The sequence below is a fragment of the Lampetra planeri genome, chromosome 19, assembly GCF_965212315.1.
Source record: "Lampetra planeri chromosome 19, kcLamPlan1.2.h2, whole genome shotgun sequence".
Classification (NCBI taxonomy): Eukaryota; Metazoa; Chordata; class Hyperoartia; order Petromyzontiformes; family Petromyzontidae; genus Lampetra; species Lampetra planeri.
The window spans coordinates 11502766-11521232 of record NC_136125.1 but is presented as its reverse complement, the minus strand read 5'-3'; the positions used below and the strand labels follow the sequence as shown (position 1 = coordinate 11521232).

At 49.0% G+C, this 18467-nt stretch overlaps 1 protein-coding gene across 2 annotated transcripts; it reads right to left on the bottom strand.

The window, feature by feature from the left end:
- Positions 1 to 249: 249 nt before the first annotated feature.
- On the bottom strand, positions 250 to 17470 carry SPATA18 (spermatogenesis associated 18). Of its 2 annotated transcripts, XM_078603020.1 has the most exons (13): positions 17316 to 17470; positions 13166 to 13271; positions 12473 to 12585; positions 11293 to 11411; positions 10064 to 10159; positions 9295 to 9426; positions 7911 to 8199; positions 6873 to 7031; positions 5947 to 6122; positions 4298 to 4421; positions 4088 to 4156; positions 3348 to 3393; positions 250 to 2322 (listed from the first exon to the last, which is right to left on the bottom strand). In XM_078603020.1, the coding sequence occupies exons 1-13, from the start codon at positions 17400 to 17402 to the stop codon at positions 2315 to 2317; spliced, it is 1524 nt and encodes a 507-aa protein (XP_078459146.1). In that variant the 5' UTR covers positions 17403 to 17470; the 3' UTR covers positions 250 to 2314. The 2 variants fall into 2 exon arrangements, with proteins under 2 accessions (XP_078459146.1, XP_078459147.1); XM_078603021.1 differs by lacking the exon at positions 4088 to 4156.
- Positions 17471 to 18467: the final 997 nt, after the last annotated feature.

Sequence of the window (18467 nt, the reverse complement as noted above, 5' to 3'; positions counted from 1 at the left end):
GACGACGCAAGTTTCACGTGGTGCATTTGTTTTGCTCGATTGTTGGCAACTGGTAATTGGAGCTTTCGACTCGCCACACTCGAAATCGTGAACAGCTGAAGCTGGGATTTAAACGTCGGTTCGTGGCAGTGCCAGCTCCGTGTCTTTAATCAGCAAGGTATCAATACACTTGTAGCATACTTATTATTCATTGTGAATCTCATATTGTGGCGTATGGGTGTAAAATATATAAAACGGAGTACTCTGTTATGAATTTCAAAGTTTTATTTTCATCAACAATGATCAATACAAATCGAACTACGATAAATGATTACGGTTCAAAAACACCTGCTTTTTAACGCATTGGGATTGGACACTGCATGCCACACGTGAGCAACACGAATGAAGCAAAAGTGACTCGTGCAGGTAATTCGCGTTTGTCAATAACATTAAATGAAAACGCGCAAAGCACCATTGTGTGTAGGGATGGAGGGAGGAGGGTTGCGCGTTAGGGGCCTGCAGCCCGCGGCGGTGTTGGGACGCACAGACGCGATTGAATCCTGGGTTACAGACAGACGGCATCGTTGGAGAAAGGCGACGTGAGAATGGTGGCGACCGCCTGCGTGTACCGCTCAAAGCTGCCGTTTTCGTTTCGTGGCCATGAATGTTTCGTCCATTCATTGGGTGATGATTGTGCAGGCGGCGGGGATGGAACTGGTGGCGCGCTGGGCCCTACCCGCAAGAAGTCGCCACTTTTGCCCGTCTCGACGTCTCTGCTCCCCTACAGATGGCGCGCGTTACGTTGGGCAGCGAGAGAGACACTGTCGCCGTTGATGATGATGCTGTTGATGATGATGATGCTGCCGCTGATGATGCTGCTGCTGGGATCTTTTGACTTGGGCGTTAGATACCCAAACGGTGTAAACTGCCTGGTTGGTGTCAAAGGCAATTTTATGTTTAAAAACAAATATATAAAATCACTGTTAGTTCAGCGTGTTTTATTCAAGTCACGTGGCATAGGTGTTGTAACTCAATGTGCTCTAGAAATGTCCGAGGATTAAAATGAAATGTAAAAGGCTGGATATTTTACAGGCACCCGTATAAATCTTCCCTGCTGCTGCGTTCTTTATCAGTGCGTGGTAAGGGATTTCACAGAGCAGTGAAAACATTTGAATGAGAGCTCGCATACACACACCTCTTCGGCCCCCAGGGTATTCAAAACCCACTCAAAATACTATCCGTTGTTTGAAAACTTGATTTGGTTAAATAGTTTTTAAAATTTCATTCACAAGAACTTAAAAAATGTAGATTTAACAATGAATATAATTACTTTTTTTTTAAATGTCTAATTATATGTTAAGATTTTGTTTTCAAGCAAATGATATCTGAATAAGAAAATAATTATTTTCTTAATAAAAAATTAGCACAATTTTAACAATGTAAAGTTTTTTTTTTCACAGCATAGATATGTGTGTTTGTGTGTACATGTACGTGCAGATGCGAGTAAGACGTACAAAGACAAATATGCCCCCGATAGTTTTTACAGACTTGGGGCAGGTGCTGTTAGCGAGCACCTGTGAAGGCGGCCAACGCGGCACACGAGGGGGTGGGTGGCTAGCAGCAGCACGCCACTTCACCTGTCTCCCCCCAGCGGTGATGTTTACACGTATCACCAGGTTCTCATTTAAGGCCGAGTCAACCTAAGAGAGGCCCAGCACCAGTTTAGATATCCATCAACGATAATGGCCATGAGCGGGAATCGAACTCTGGCCACCGGGTTCGTAGTGCAGTGCGCGAACCGCTGTGCTACTGCTGTGTTTTGTCACACGCAACGCGTAATGGCTCACGCACGACGATACGAACCCAGGAATCTAAGATCAATTCCCACTCACATCCACCATCAGTGGCGAATATCTGAACTGGTCATGTGCCTCCCCTTGTACTGACTCGGTCTTAAATGAGTACCTGGTGCAGTCTGTATACATCCACGCTGGGGAGGAGAATGGTGGCTGGACGTGATGCTCGCCACATCAACTCGACGTGCACGGAGCAGGCCTTAATAGGTGCTCTCTAACTCCACTTGCTCCAACAGTTTAGTTGGACTCCAAGGAGGATCTGCCATGTGCCGAAGGATGTGCGTGATTTCACATGTTTGCGTTCTGTGTGTATGCATAGATTTGTATGTGTAGGTGTGTGTGAATCTGTGTACTGCACGTGTCTGTGAGTGTACGTATTTTATGCACAGTATAATTGCGCCCTCTTCAGTTGCATAACGGTGTATCTAGACTGTCACATTGCTATTCTTGCTCCATGCTGCTTGCACATCCTCCAGGGATTAGCGACCTGTGGAGGAGGGGGGGGAGTAATCCTGTTACATTAGTACTGCCCAATCAACATCAGCCATGGTCTATCTACTTTTGGATGAAGGCCTCCCAAAAGCCTGTCACCACCCCCCATGATCCTGGGATGCCACAATCCATCTTTCTCTTCAACATTAGACGACCCCCATTGTTCTATCTCCCCCGGTGGTCGGCCTCTCTATTCCATTCTCTCCTTTAAGCTGCCATTCTGTTGCCATGCTTGTCCGGTTTTTTGTTTAACCCACCCCCTCAGGTGTATGTTGAACATCTTTTATACCGTACGTAGCCGACCGCGCTAATCTCGAGGTGCGGGGAAACTACAACAAACAAAACTACAAAAAGCAGTTGTAAAGAAATGAGTTTTTAACTTATATCTAAAAGGGCAAAGCTCCAGTGGATTCCTAATATCGGAAAGAAGAGCATTTCAGATGACCGCAGAAGCGCTTCTGAACGCGAGTGATGCAGTGACCGTCTTTGTTCGATGGCTAGACAAAAGCTGCTGCGAGGATGACCGAAGTTTGCGTGATGGTGGTTTATGCTCCTTGACGAGCTCAGCTAGGTATTGTGGTTCATTTGTGGCAAGCGCTTTGTGTGTAATGAGTGGTGACCACTTTTAACTTTTGTAATGTACCAGATATGTTATGTCGCTTCAATAAGGCACATACTCATAATTTCAGTCATAATAATAATTTAAAAAAATTTGTAAAAAATGTAGGTCAATGGGCTTCTACCTCCCTTTCAACATTCATTTTCAGTGGGGCGTCAAAGTATATTGTTTGCCAAGTCGGTGAGCGACATCCCGCCTGACCCTCGCCCCCAGAGTCCTACCTATGCTCGGTACATTCACACTGACATTTGCGCAAGCGAGAGCTTGGTTAGAGACGCAATCGCGGGGAAATTCGAGATGTCACCCAAAAACACGTGACCTTGTGTTAATCACCGTCGGTGATAGCCAGCATGGAATGGGGCACACAAGAGGCACGCATTGAGAGAGTGGAAGGTGCTTACGTGGGCTGAGGCTTCGGATCGGTGACGGACTCCGACTGCGCATGCTCTGTGTGTGGGGAAACACGTCCGCACAGCCCCTGTCAGCACGCACGGCGAGCCTCCCATCGACACGTAACGCACAGCCCTTTGACCATACTTCACCACGCTGGTCAGTACAATTTGGTTCGGGGGGGGGGGGGGCTTAGGACCGGTACCAATATAACTCGCCACTGATGTTGGCCGTGGCCGGCAATTGAACTCGGGTTGCCGGGTTCGTGGAGCATTGCGCTAACGAGTGTGCCACCACTCCACCGACTTATTCTGAGCAGAAAACAAGCTAGCAAGCCAGTGTAGTCGGGGAGCCTCCACGCTGTAAGGGGGAATTTCGCTGAACAGACGTCAAGGTAAAGAGCAAAAGTGTAGCCATACATTGGCTCACGCCACCTAGAGGGTGTGTGTAGTCGACTCTTCCACTCTGGCCAGGCCTCTTGTTCGAGGTGCGAGTAGCTACATTTTTACACCGTCACACGCGACTTGCCGATCGAGTCACTGTGGTGTTCCCATTTATACCCCGGGGTGAACAGGGGTGGGGGGGATTTGATAAACGTGTCCCAATGTTTCAACTGCCGCACCGGGAGATTGATCTAATTATATGTAAGACCAGCGCGTGCTAGTCATTACACCACGTTAGTTAGCATCCTTCAATGTCTTCGTACATCGAGATATGCAAAAGAGGAGCGTATGCCGGTATATCGCCATACCCGGTGCGGACTCAGGGAGTGCGAGCGGACCGGGCTCGTGTTCCTGCTGCGCGAGCGTCGGCCAGAGCTCTGCGGAGCAAAGTGAGAGAGAAATCCATCGAGGGAACGGAACAACCCAAAGGGAGACCTCTGTCTCCGCACGGCGGGCGCGGAGCAGCAGCGGCGGCGGTGGCGGCGGCGTTGGCGGAGCGCCGTGCGCCCGCTACCCACCAGTGCACCGCGGCGTGTCACCACCTCCCCCTTGGCCGCGACGTTGCCCCCTTCCGTGAGCGCGGGCCACACGTGGCAGGCCACCAGCGGCGCCGAGAACTCCGAGTCGTAGCTGCGCCGGTACCTGCGGGGGAAAGGAGGGGAACGGCAACGCTTGTACATCTGTACGTACGTATGTTGAACTTCTTTCGCACCGTACGTAGCCGACCGTGCTGACAACGAAGCTTACGGCAGACCTCGCTGCTGCTGGTGGGGGTGGACTCAGAGGTGTTTGGGTTTCCGTCAACGTTCTGGACCGGTTTCGATTCTACTTGCCACTGCTGTGGTCGGGAACCGAACTCTGGGTTCTGGATTTATAAAATGCTGCACGAGCCTCTACATCACTGCAACACTGCTCCCCCCTTCCTTTGGTCAATAGCATTCTCGACATAAAGTAATCGGGACCACCCAAGTTCTGTCACTCATTCTGTTTAGCATTATACGTTGGTTCATAGTTTAACATTGACTTTGTTGTGCCTCCCCTGCCTACTCGAACTTTGTATGTCACCCCACGGTGGCGGGATGTTAACTACCTCGCCTGGTGTGCAGGCGCTCGTGGGTCCGATCCCGACGCTGACGCCTGCTGCTGCTGTATGTTTGGAGTTCGCGGTGTCTCTCTCCCCGTGATTGTGTGAACATTTCTCCGGCTCCTCCGGGTTTTCCATGCACATTTTAGAATCGACATCACCCATTTGGATTAATTTGGCTGCTATAAATGTTCACACGATAAGCCACTTTGTTGAGTTATCACTTGTGATGGCCAGATCGCTTCTCGACAAAAGGGCTACATAGCTCAAGTCGGGCCCTTAACTGGTAAAATAAAAAGTAGTTTCGTTTCAGTTTAGGTGCGCGCCTGGAATCCAGAGCCGTTTTGGGATGAGGCAAGGGTTGGTGGGTCACGCAGAGATTTTGTGGAAGTCAACACAAACGGTGGGGGGGTTGTGGGGGGCTGCTGGGAGACTCCAGTAGGGTAGTAAGTGGGTTTGTCATCTGTGTGGACCCTTGAGTATGTGTACACCCTGGTATCACTGCTGGGGTTTCTCTCATTCTGATAGCCGACAAAGTTTCAGTAAATAATAAAACATCCTCGTTGTGGGTAAATGACCACATGGAATAGCCGTTAGCAAGGTATCACAAGCAGGCTGTCGCCGAAAAGCGCATTTGGTTTCGGGCTTTGCAGAATGAACATGAATCTTGATTTGAAGCTTTCGTGACTGCAGGAATCCATACTCTTTTGTTCTTTCGGTAAAGTCACGTAGGTAGAATTTCTACCTACGTGACTTTACCGAAAGAATAAACTCGATTTAAAGCTTTTGTGACTGCAGGGATTCATCTTCTTGGTTCTTTCGGTAAAGTCACGTAGAAGGGAAATAATAAAATAATAAAATGTTTTATTTTTATTATTTTATTATTGTCCTTCTACGTGACTTTACCCAAAGAACCAAGAAGATGAATTTGTCGTTGCATTGAGCTCTATTTAAATCGTAATCGTATACAGTACTGGGTTTGTAACGTTTCCCATCTGTGCCATCTGCGCGAACCCTTGAGTTCAAAAGAGCACCGTGGCTCCGACGCGGTGAGGGAGAGGGAGAGGGGGGGGGGCCGCTCACTTGCGCTCGTTGTAGAGCTCCCCCTCGACGGCGAGAGCCACGTCGAGCGTGGGCTCCAGCGCCTGCATCTCGAAGGCGACGCGGCACACCTCGCGCACGAAGCCCGCCAGCAGCGCAAACTCCACCTCGGGCGGGAAGGAGATGCGCGGGTCGGCGTGCAGCTCCCGAATGACGTCCTAGCCGCGCGCGGGAGAACGCGGAAGGGCAAAACGGCCAGAGGAGATTTTAATGGGATGGGGGGCGGAATCGCTCTACGCATCTCCGATTTAGCGTGGTTGGCGACGTACGGTGCGAAAGAAGTTCATCGTACATGCCAATTGCATTACAAATCATGCCTTTTCCAATCACACGACTCGTATGTTTATTATTTTTTTAATTGCCAAATATTTTATCGCACTATATTTTATTTATACAAAGTGGTAATGGTCTAAAAAAAACCTTTATTCATATTCACTTGCTTTCTCTCCGAGGAAATTGTTGGGATTCGGTTCATTGTCACCATTCGGCTGTGTCACGCCACCCACACCACAGTGTACACACAGATCACAGCAGGATGAAACCGGAATACAGATGTCTCATTGTAAAACTTTTGAGTCGGTGGTGTCAACAACGAGGACATTCTACATGTGGCATGGTGACATCGTCTGACATGCGAGGCACAATGAGGGGACACGCCCTATGGTCACGACTGCGCCTTCGCCCTCTAGAAGTCGCCTTTCACGCTGTGTCTGAATGCAGCAACGCCTCGCCCACCGCGGATTTGCCTACCACGGCCTTTTTCAGAAACCTAACCCCAGCGGTTGGCGAGGGATTGCTGTGCTCTTAAACGAATGATTAGCGGGACAGGCTGCGGTCCTCTGAAAACAGGGCCACAGCCCTGTCACGGTGCACTCGGGGCGGCGGTGTGGTTTTGCGAGCCGACGTACGGCCACGCTGCTCTGCACGTCGTAGAGGTCCAGGTTGCGGACGATGTAGTCCAGCACGGCTTCCTCCATGCTCTCGGGCCCCGCGTGCGTCGACGCGAGCGCCTTGCGTGTGCGCAGACGCAGCTCGCGGAAGGCGGCCTTGGCTGCACGGAACGACTCCTGTGGATGGGGGGGGGGAAACAAAAAAAAGGATTCCTCGTGCAGCCTTGAACAGACTGTTGGGGCAAGGCACTGTTGGCGAGCAGCGCCTATGAAGGCAGGCACGGCGCACGAGGGGGGTGGTTTGGGCAGCGCCTGGCCACCTTTGTCTCCCCCAGTGCTGATGTTTATGCTCTGCATTGGAAACTCATTAAATAAGTCTTCGTCAACCGACGAGGTGAGGACCAGGGGCGGTTTTACGCCACTGCTAGCCGTGGGAAGGGATCGAACTTGCGTCGCCGGGTTTGTATTGCGGTGCGCTAACCACTTTGCTGCTGCTGCTGCCTGCAACAATGAAGAGTTTGGGGGAGACGTTTTTGTAGTGAATCCAGAATTTGCAAAGCGTGACGGTTACATCGGGAGAGTTGATAGGAATGCACGGAGTTTGTGTTCTCATCTCATGCACGCGGGGCTTTGCCTGTGTAAAGTTACCAGACATCTGTTTTCCCAAATTGTACCAGAGCAGGACTGTCTTAAAACTAATTCACGTGATATCTGAAACATCTGACATCACACCAATCATGCAAAAACGGCAAGTGGTACAACTGATGATGATGATGACAGTGAGAACTGACGATGGTGGAGATTCATGGTTCAATCTGCGTCACCTTTTCCTGCATGTACGCACGTAGCCAATAGTGCTCAGCGGAGGTGCGGGGGAAGAACGACAAACTGAACACAAAAAGCAGTTCAAGGGAGGAGAGCGGAGGAAGAAGTGGAGGTGGGGGACAGAGCACGTTTGGCTACCACCAAGGCTAATCGCACGTCCGATTTCATCACGATTGGTCACTTCCGCTGCAACAGAAGTCCAGCACACACGGGACACAGCAGTGCACGCACCACAGTGGCGATGAAGATGATGCGCTGCACGGTCTCCACGTCATCGTGGTAACGCAGCAGCAGGCTCTGCGCGTCCAGCCGGTCGCCCGCGTAGATGGAGTTGAATCGAGCCACGAGGCGGGTTTGGCGCGACGCGTTGGTGAGGCGCGCGCGCGTCGGCGTGCAGCTGCGGATCGGGGAGCAGCTCCGGATGGGCGAGGAGCTCCGGACCGGCGAGGAGCAGCGGATCGGGGACGCGCTGCGGCGAGGCGAAGGGCTGCGGCCGCGGCACGGCGTCGAGAGCCATCCCCTGAAGTGGCGGCGACAACAATGGATGGGCACAAAAAGAAGGTTTCGGTTTTTTTGGTGTTGTACAAATTTTGTAGCGTTCCCACTGAGGTAAAAAAAAATGCATGCGTGAACTAGTCTTGTCCGTTCGTTAGCTTCTTCGCTAACTAAGGGCACTATAATGCTCATGTCGATGATCTAGTGTGAACCAAACTGTTGCTTTTAGTGACTCACCCATTTGAAAACCACCCATATTGATGAAAGGTTTGCCCAAAAACGTGAAGCCAAGATCCAGAGTAAACAGGACTATTTGAAAAGAATACAATCCCGTTTGTCTCTAACAGCTAACTACTATGAAATTCTTCCAAGGGCAGCCCCTTTTCAGAAAGCATTACGTAATCCATACATTATCTAATTTGCTGAAAATGGAATTTCTCTTTTGTGCGAATTTAATTTCATCGCATTTTTTTTTGGTGCTTGGGTCAGAACACGTGAGGACATTTGAAGGCACTGTCTGGCCAAGGCATCAATTTAAATCCCGGTGGACGCGGCCTGTCACTCGGTAAAGCGAGGGGCGCTTTACGAGAATAACCCCACCAATGGTTGCCCCTTTTGGGCAGAATTTTACCCCACAATGGCAAGACGGAATCACCACCACCGAGGGTGATTAATGTCGCCCCATTGCTCGTTATCTCGCAGGGAGACAATTTTACTTTGGTCATGACATTTATTATTTCGATGCAACTTTTTGTTTTTTTTAAACGAGGCTATGCACGTAATTTGTCACACTTAGTCCACCCAAGACTCCCACGTGCCTTTCTTGCCTCCATCAACATTCGGTTATCACACCCCCACCTACATTTTTTTAAAGGATTATGGGTTCAACGCATTGACCTAAAGTGATAGGGAATTGCTGGGAAGCAGCTAGTGTTCAGCACTGAACGATAGCAAACACCTGGAGCTCTACAACTTTGAATCAACGGGCAGCTTTGCACTTTGTACCAAAGTGTAAAAACTTTTGTTTTAATCTGACTCCTGTGAACATGACCGACAGTGGGGGAAGAGCGTGTGGAGAGAGAGAACGGGGAGCGCGATGGACGCAGCGCGATCGACGTACGACATGCGCTCCAGCAGGCGCGCCTTCTCCTGCTGCAGCGTCGCCATCTCGGCCTGCAGGTACCGCGCCTGCCTCTCGCTGTCCTCGCGCTCGCGCCGGTTCACCTCGGCCTCCTCGCGGGCCGCTTGCAGGCTGACGCACACACACGCACGCAACACGCACGCACACACGTCCACGGTAAAAGATGATAGTTAATTGTTTACCCTGGAAATTTGGGGTGTGGTCACACTTTGGATATTCGGGTTGTCCTCCTAGCAAATGTTTCCAAGGGATTATTGCTTCGAGATGCAGTGACCCATAATTAGCTAATTATATAATTAAATACTGGTGCCACGCTTATACGTAGTGCTGACAAACTTTAACTACCATATATCATGTTTGTATTACATCTATTCAGCCACTGGCTACTGACTCAGTACTGAGCCTCCTGTGTGTGCCCTCCTCTGTGTTCATTGGTTCCATCGTCTGCATAATCAGGATTTTGTCTCCTTGTTGAAAGGAGAAAAACGTGAACTCAAAGGTACCCCGATTTTTGTCAAAGATATATCGCGGGTGTATCTTGGCCGTAGCTAAAAATGCCAGGGGTATCCAGATACCCATGATACCCAGCATATCTTTTTCTGTCGGAAACCCTGGACCTGTGCATGTGTTAACAGTGGATGTGATTGAGAGTTCAATGTTTTAAGTGAGCATTTGGTCCAGACGAAGCCTACAGTGACCAACAGAGCCGCATTTTCATGTCTGTCAGTGTGAGCCGAGAGATCCTTACTCGGCCCTCAGCTGAAGGATCTCCTCCTCAGTAGCCAGGAGGGTGGTAGCCGACTTAGTCTTTGCATCTTCGAGGTCATAGGTCGTCTCTTGCAACCTAGAGGAAATCGAGCGATTCTTCCGTCAAAAGGTGAATGATTTTATTTGCCATGCAACTTGAGTCTCTTCTTGTTCAGTTACGACTCCACAATGTTACGTTTAGATTTGTTTGACCAACGTCCATTCACAATTCGTTAGCCGTGTGCCGAAGTATTGATCTGCCGATTAATGTCGATTCTTAAAGAATCGCGATACGGGCATTGAATAACGGGTATAAAAAAATATGTTTGTTTAATTCGTGACAATTTTATGGCATGTATGTGCCCATGCTCAAAGTACGTTATGGATTAAACACATTTGGACAAATTAAATAGTAAAACACAGTTGACGAATATTTGTTGTATATTTTATTAACTGTATTTAAATCTACATGGCATGTACCATAAAACCTGAACGCATTTGAATTGTTTTATAGAAAGCCGACAACCAGTGTGACACGTGCCTAAATGAGGGCAATAACACTCAAACGTCCACACAGATGGGTTCACAAACCCACTCACTGTCCTGCTGTATTTCTTGCCATATTACAGCCCCCCGTGGGTTTTGAGAGTTTTTTAAAACCTGTGTGTGATCTACCAACCAGTGTTGTTATTTTTTTTAACAAAGTTAGTGACGAAAATATTCGTAAACAGTGTTTCTTTTTTAGTTCAACGAATGACCGAGTGGACGAAAATCATCATAAAGACGCAGGCTATAAAGTAATTTCGTAATTTTATTAGATATATTCACTTACGACCGATTGACTGGTGATTTTTAACCCTTTCCCATCCCGATGACATACGTGTATGGAAGAAAAAATAAAACAACTTTATCGGTATCTCAGGTCGTAAGATGTGCCGGGCTCTCACAAGGCCATGTGGGAGGGCATGGCACAGTTTGGCGCCAGTTACCATAGTGCGGTCGTGTCGCTACACTTCTCTGAACTTCTCTGCGGTGGGTACAGTGTCTTTAAAAACAACGGTGCTACGCCTCTCTAAATAAAACTAACGCCAAGCCGCTTACACGTTCCCTCCACCCTACAACCTGCAGACATCTCGGAACGGGAAAGGGTTAACACTGCCGCCAACCCTTGCACACAAAGCACGGTGCATGCGCCACCACGCCGCCGGATGGCGCGGAGCGGCAGCTCACCGGTGCTTGGCGTTGCTCAGCGCCTGGTGCGTGGTCTGCAGCTCCGACTCCAGTGACCCGACCTCCCGCATGTGGCGCGTGCTCAGGTCTTGCAGCTGTCGCTCCTTGTCTGCCGCCTCCTGAGCACGAGACACCCGCCGGTGGTTAGAGTCGGTTGCTAGGAGATGTTAACTCCCTCGCCTGGTATGCAGGAGGTCGTGGGTTCGATCCTGACCCGGACGCCTGCTGTATATTTGGAGTTTGTGGCGTCTCTCTCTCTCATCATCATCACGGTGGCTAGGAGATGTTAACTCCCTCGCCTGGTATGCAGGAGGTCGTGGGTTCGATCTCGACCCGACACCTGTATATTTGGAGCTGCATTTTCTGCTCATGGTCGCGTGGATTTTTCTCCGAGTCCGCTGGATTTTCCCTTCACATTTATAGACAAGTGTTTTGAGTATTTGGCTGTGACAACATTTCTACATGACAAGCCACTTCACTGAGCTATCATTTGTGGCTAGGTCGCTTCTGAAAAAGAGATACATAGCTCAGTGCACCTTACCTGGTAAAATGAAGAGTTTCAAATAGCAAAAATTTAATCGTTTGAACATATTGTAATTACGCCATTCTTATAGCATGCTGCTGTCCTGAAGGCGCGAAGTTTTGATAGGTGGGGAGGCAGCAAGCCCTGAAGATTTATGATGCGTCAATTCATAAAATGAATTGTGCATATATGAATCAACTGTTTACAATCTATGCAAATTGTATGCAAATGTAACTAATGTTAGGCTAATGCTGCGCGCGCTGGACAAACGATGCAGAATTTGAAACAACAAACAAAATGGTGAAAAGGAAACAATTTTATAATTGTATCAAATAAATGACCCCAAAACGTGGCGTGGCATTGCCATGATGACCAATGTGACCTCATCCACCCAATCACAGTAAAATTGCATTTGCAACGATTTCTAAAGTATTTCAAACAAAGTTGCAAACCCACATGAAACTTGTTACCCCATTAATTCAGCCCTTGTTGAAGAAAACTACATGGCCCACAACGCCACGCTTAGTAAACATACGGCAGCGAGGTTGCACCATATTTACCCTCCCCTGCCATTCATTCTTTATCTTTAGCTCATTCACAATCACCCCCAGCTGTGTTCACGGCTGTGTGGTGTCGACAGCTGACAGGGCCCGTTACCCGGATGAGGGTGAGGCTGGTGTCGGGCGACACACACGGGGAGACGGTGAAACTGCTGCTCAGCCACGGCAAGAAGCGGGACTTGATGGTTTCCGCACCAGCTGTGGGCCCACCTAGGGGAGAGATCCACGCAGCACGGTCACGAATATTCCGTGTTGACGTCTTGGCAGCTCTGTAGCATTGGGGGGGGGGCCTTATACCCCAGGCTGAAATCTAAACCATGCCCCCTCCCCCCTTCTTGAAGTCTAATAGTCAAGTATGAAGTGGTTGGCCTCGGAGAGAGAGGCTCAGTGTTGTCGCCACACTGTTTTGCATGGAGGTGGGACCACCACAAGCTGGGATCCAACATGCTCTGCGACTGGTCTGCTGGCAGTGTACATGCTGTGTGCACTATGTACACGGCGTGTGTGGCTGGCTAACCGTTGATAGGTTCTGCCGATGTACAGACGACAATGGTGCATGCGCTGACGACTTGGCCATGCCTGTTCCTCTCACCCCAGTTCATCTTACCCCATCGATTGAATAAAGAAACATCGAGCAAAGACAAGGGTGAATAGTGTAATTTAAAAAAATCCATGGTTTGAATCAATAAGTGAATTATGGCCGGGATATCTTAATTTATATATGCCGAGGTGGGTGCTCGCGATGGCAGTGGGCGGTGGCTGCGTGCTCGTTGACTCTTGAGTAACGTACCCCTGTTGGCCGTGCTGCTCATGATGTTAAACAGCTGGTTTTGCACCTTCGAAGTCATCTCGATGAGCTCACAGCAGCGGCTCAGGTTCTCGTTGCAGGTGTTCAGCTGCACGCACAGCGCACACACACAGCGCATGGGGCACGCCGGGTCACATCATTGGGCACGGCACGCCAGGTCATCCTGCTGCGTGACTGCCAGAGGTCGCAACCGGGTACCCGATACCCGTACCCTACCCGATACCCGGCTACCCGTACCCGGCCGGGTACGGGTACCCGTTTGCGACCCTGGTGCGGCCGGGTACAGGTACCGGTAGGCCGTGAGTCACTGGTGAGTAACTGTTTGTCACTCATTTCCCAACGTCTTGTCTCTTCTCACAATTCAAGTTCCTAGAATCAACCCACCCGCGCCTGCAATATGGCTTCATCCCAGAGGTCGCAATCAGGTACGGATACGGCCGGGTATGGGTACCTGTTTGCGACCCTGGTGCGGCCGGGTACGGGTAAGGAATCAAAACCCGTTTACGACCTCTGGTGACTGCCGCTCGCTGCTCGGCACCAAGACGCACACAACGCTTGCTCTGGTTTTATTCCGAGGTGTAAGTCAGCAAGGGTTTGACGGGGCCGTTAGGCAACCGGGCATTTGCTCGGCGAGCCAGATCTGGAGTTGAGCACGGCTTGTCTTAAACCTTTTTGTTACAATTGTCCGTTGGCGAATTGAAGTCGCGTGGAGTAAAAACTGGCTGAACGCCCGGAAGGACTTAGCAAGCACATACCCAAGTTAACTGGTGCTCCAGTCCAAGCTGTAAGTCGGTGAAATGTGTTTTGCATTTAGACAACCCTGTGTGCGTATTTGCCATATATGCAGTAAATGTAACCAAACACATACCACGTCTCTCATTAACACTGCCTAAATGTGTTATCATATTCTGCTCGGCTCCTTTCACAGCTCCAGGCATGCGGCGGCCCCGTGCCTCGGCGCCACGGTGGAGAGGGAGGGAGCGAGGATCGTCGTCAGCCGCCACTTTAAAAACACTCCGCAAACTGGCAACGACCTTCGAACTTAAATTTGCAATTAGCAACGTGCCCATGAAGTGGAAACGCCAGGTTATTTATGTACTTATTTCTGTCGCGGCTTGGCGATGAGTGGATGGTTTGGGTCTAGTTGGTGCTGGACAGGTTTCCGTTTGGTGTTTTTGTGGTTGGTGGGCAGTGAAGGTGGGTTGGTGATGTGTAGGTGGCTAGGTTATGTTTGGCGGTGGATGGGTTGGTGGTAGATTGCTGAGATTACTGTAGGTGAGTAGGTCGGTTGTTGTTGCTGGTGGTGGCGTTGTTGTTGCTTGGCGGAGAGGTGGTGTGTGCTGGTTCGTGGATGGCGAGGTGTGGACGTTTCGTGGGTGGGAAAGCGGGTTGATGGATCTCTTGGTTTGTATCTTGATTTGAAGCTCTCGTGACTGCAGGAATCCATACTCGTTGGTTCTTTCGGTAAAGTCACGTAGGTAGACAAATAATAGATCACCACTCTATTATTTTTCCACCTACGTGACTTTACCGAAAGAACCAAAGAGCCTTGGTTTGTCGTTTGGTGGGATATTGCTTGGTTGGGAGGTGGGTGGGTTGATGATGGGCGAGTGGTTTGGTGGCTGGCTGATGGTGGGTTGGAGGCACCGTGTTTGGTGGGTGGGTTGATGGATGTTGTTAGTTTGTAGCTTGATGGCATATTGCTTGGTTGGTGGGTGGGTCGATGATGGGTGAGTGTGTTGGTTTGGTGGCTGGCTAAGGGGGGGTGGGTTTGTGGCGCTGTGTGTACAACATCATCTATCAGGGCTGGGGGTCGAGAGTGCAGCGTTCCCGCTTGTTGGGACACGCCTGCACTCTGCACACACGCACGCACAGACGCACACACACGCACGCACACACACACACACGCACACATACACACACACACACGCACACATACACACATACACGCACACATCCACACATATACCCACACATACACATACGCGCGCACACACACGCACACACATACACACGCACATACATACACACACACGCACACACACACACGCACGGGCTGGCTGGCTGGCTGGGAGGGGAAGGCAGTCGACCCCGCGTGTCCGCACCAGCGCCTCGTGCTGCTGCGGAATGTTTTTATTCTCTTCTGCCAGTAACTCTGGGCAACTAGCGTCCGTAGTGACTTGCCGTGGCAACAGGCGGCCACATCCTTTAAAGTGTAAATAAAGGTGGCCTTTATATCAAAAAGCAATGCATCGCTGCATTTCTATAATCACTTCTCGGCGCTGTTGCCACGGGCTCACGGACCAAACTTTGTGGAATCCCAGCCGCGTTTGTCTCCCTCCTGGGAAACCAACTTGAGTTCGTCGCACTGTCGACAAGCAAGTTAGCCACCAACCCTACTTGTCCATCGAGATCAATCGCTGTCATTTCGATTACAATTGTACATTTTAAATCTATACTCGAGAGAGCTTCGTCAATGGTTTAAAGATGTTGCTAAAGTGTATCCTGTTTGGAATGTATTGGATAGTTCTACTTGTATGTGGAATTTCTAACGAGGGGGAAATACATGAATCAATCCCCAATGCACATTGCTTTTTAAACGTAGGTCTGGGCTCATTTGAGATAACGTGAATTCTTGGTTCTTTCGGTAAAGTCACGTAGAAAGGAAATCATGCAATAATAAAAATATAAAACAAAAAAATTATCACGACGTTTCGACTGCAACACAAGCAATCATCATCAGGTGTGAAATCCACAGCAATAAATGTTTTATTATTTTATTATTTCCCTTCTACGTGACTTTACCGAAAGAACCAATAATATGAATCTCTGCAGTCACGAAAGCTTTAAATCAAAATATAACGTGTGTAGTTTAATGAGATGTAGCCATAACATTTTCGGAAATTATTAGAAGGGGATACAATGAACTGGAGTTATAATAAAAAATGCATTGGAGCGAAATAACATGCCTTGAATCGTGATCGAGAATTTTCTATGACATTTTCACGCGATAATGTTTCAGTAAAAGAGTCATGATGTATAATCAACCCTTGTCACTGCTTCAGAACGGTATATGTTTCCTACAGAGGACTGCATTTCCCACGTAATCAATTGAACAACAGTTGTTATGTAAAAAAACCGTAATGCCAGGCTCGAGTTGTGTTTTATGGATTCAGAGTGCAAACAAACAATACGTGATATAACCCTGCAAAGAGTTTGTGGCAAACAGGTTTTACACGGTCCTATTAGAATTTACTTCGGGCTGTAAAAACCATTGAATGATGTTAATAGGCTATTTGCGAGCTCACAGACAGTGAAGTCTGCACTCTGAACATCGAATATAATTACACATCTCTTATCCATACACGCAAAACACCACGATACGTTCACATGAAGTACAACCTCGGAGACACTATGCTGTGGATCTTCACCAATGATCAGGGCCACTGTCCGAAACGTCAACGTGTATTTATACACACACTTTATATGTACACACACTTTATATTTGAAGGCAAACAAAATACCATTGTGCAGTGGCGACATACGCAACATCACAATGCACTTACAGCTGTCACTACAACAGCTGTAAGTCTATCAAGTCGCGTTTATTTTGTTTAGCAGGAGAGAGACCAGGATAATCTCATTTGCAAGAAATTTCGACTCGACTTTTGCCATATAAAAGGCATATATATTTTTCGATTTAAAGCTTTCGTGACTGCAGGGATTCATCTTCTTGGTTCTTTCGGTAAAGTCACGTAGAAGGGAAGTAATAAAATAATAAAAATAAAACATAAAACAATTCTCACGACGTTTCGGCCACAACGCAAGCAGCCGTCCTCAGGCTGAAAACCAGGTATGTCGAGGCGACAGCGTCTATACATCAATCACTGCATACATTGGCTGGTATTGAGCGTGTCAAAAATCGTCATACTCATCATAACTGCTATGGAGGTATAGTCTCTAAAAATATGGACCCATAGAAGCCATGAGCTGAGAGGGACTTCTCATCCAGCACATACACAGCACGACAGTTATAACAACATCGCTCTCGCTCGCCGTGCATGCAGTATATATACGTGCGCGCGCGTGTGTGTGTATAGAGGACACCAAGTCAAGACTCTGAAGAGCTCACGTGGTAGTCGCCTTGCCAGGAGTCCAGCCTCTCCTGCAGGGCTCCGTACGCGCCGCTGTTGGCGAGACGTCGCAGTGACTCCGCCATGGCTCGCGTGCTCGTGGTGCTGCCCGCGACTGTGAAGGGGATCGCCCTCTCCTCGGGCTTTTCAGCTCTTCCCAACCCAAGGCGGGGGAGGGGGGTGGCCTGAGAGAGGGGGGGTGGGTGGCCGGCGCGTCCTGCCTTAGCCCCCACACGGCCCACCCCGCCCTCGGGACGGGACGGACCCCCCAATCCACCCACCCCACCCCAGCCGCTCGACTCTCCCCCCCCCGTTGTGAAAAGTCGCGGGTCCCTAACCCCCCCACCTCCACCTGTGAAGGAGCCGCGTGGCGTTGTCCCCGTGCAGGTTGGTGATTCGCGCACGTGGTCGGGTGTTTTGGAGGCGCTGTGGAGGTGTTTGGGGTGCTAGGGTGTCACAATTGCTTGGTTTCCAACGCAGACGTTATTGTACTTAGGCGATGTAATGGTAAGTTAAGGCAATATCTGTTTATTCAATTAGCACTGCTTTTCTGCTGTATGGGAGCATACTCATTATTGTTTCCAAGTATATATTTCTTTATTTTTCAGTTTGTACTATACATTGAATAAATACAATATATTTCGTCCAATGAACAGCAGTAAATAGAAAAGAAACAGATTTGGAAATCAAATAATTGTGTGTCTCTGTGTACGTGTACTTCGTGTGTGTGTGTTTATATGTACATGTGTGAAAGGAGCGATTTTTCTCATTTCCAGTGGTGGGAATAATTATAATATACGCTCTCACCGACTCACGCTAACCAGCGTGGTGAAGTATGGTCAAACAAGGCCAACATGATGTGTGGAGGCCTGTACCAATTAACAGATTGGCAAATAAACTGAAAATATCGCAGTTGAACACGTGACATGTATTGTTGCGTTTGACGTGTTATCGGCACGTTGAAATAAAATACTGCAATGCATTTTATCTTGGGAAGCTTCACTGAGTTTCAAGTTTGTTTTGTTTCTGGAGGGCCCTACTACACTGAGACGTTTGGCCAAATTCCATCAATGAGTGTTTGGCTTCTTGTGGCAGGAAACCGGAGAACCCGGAGTAAAACCCACCACCCATAAGAGGGGGTGACACGTGAC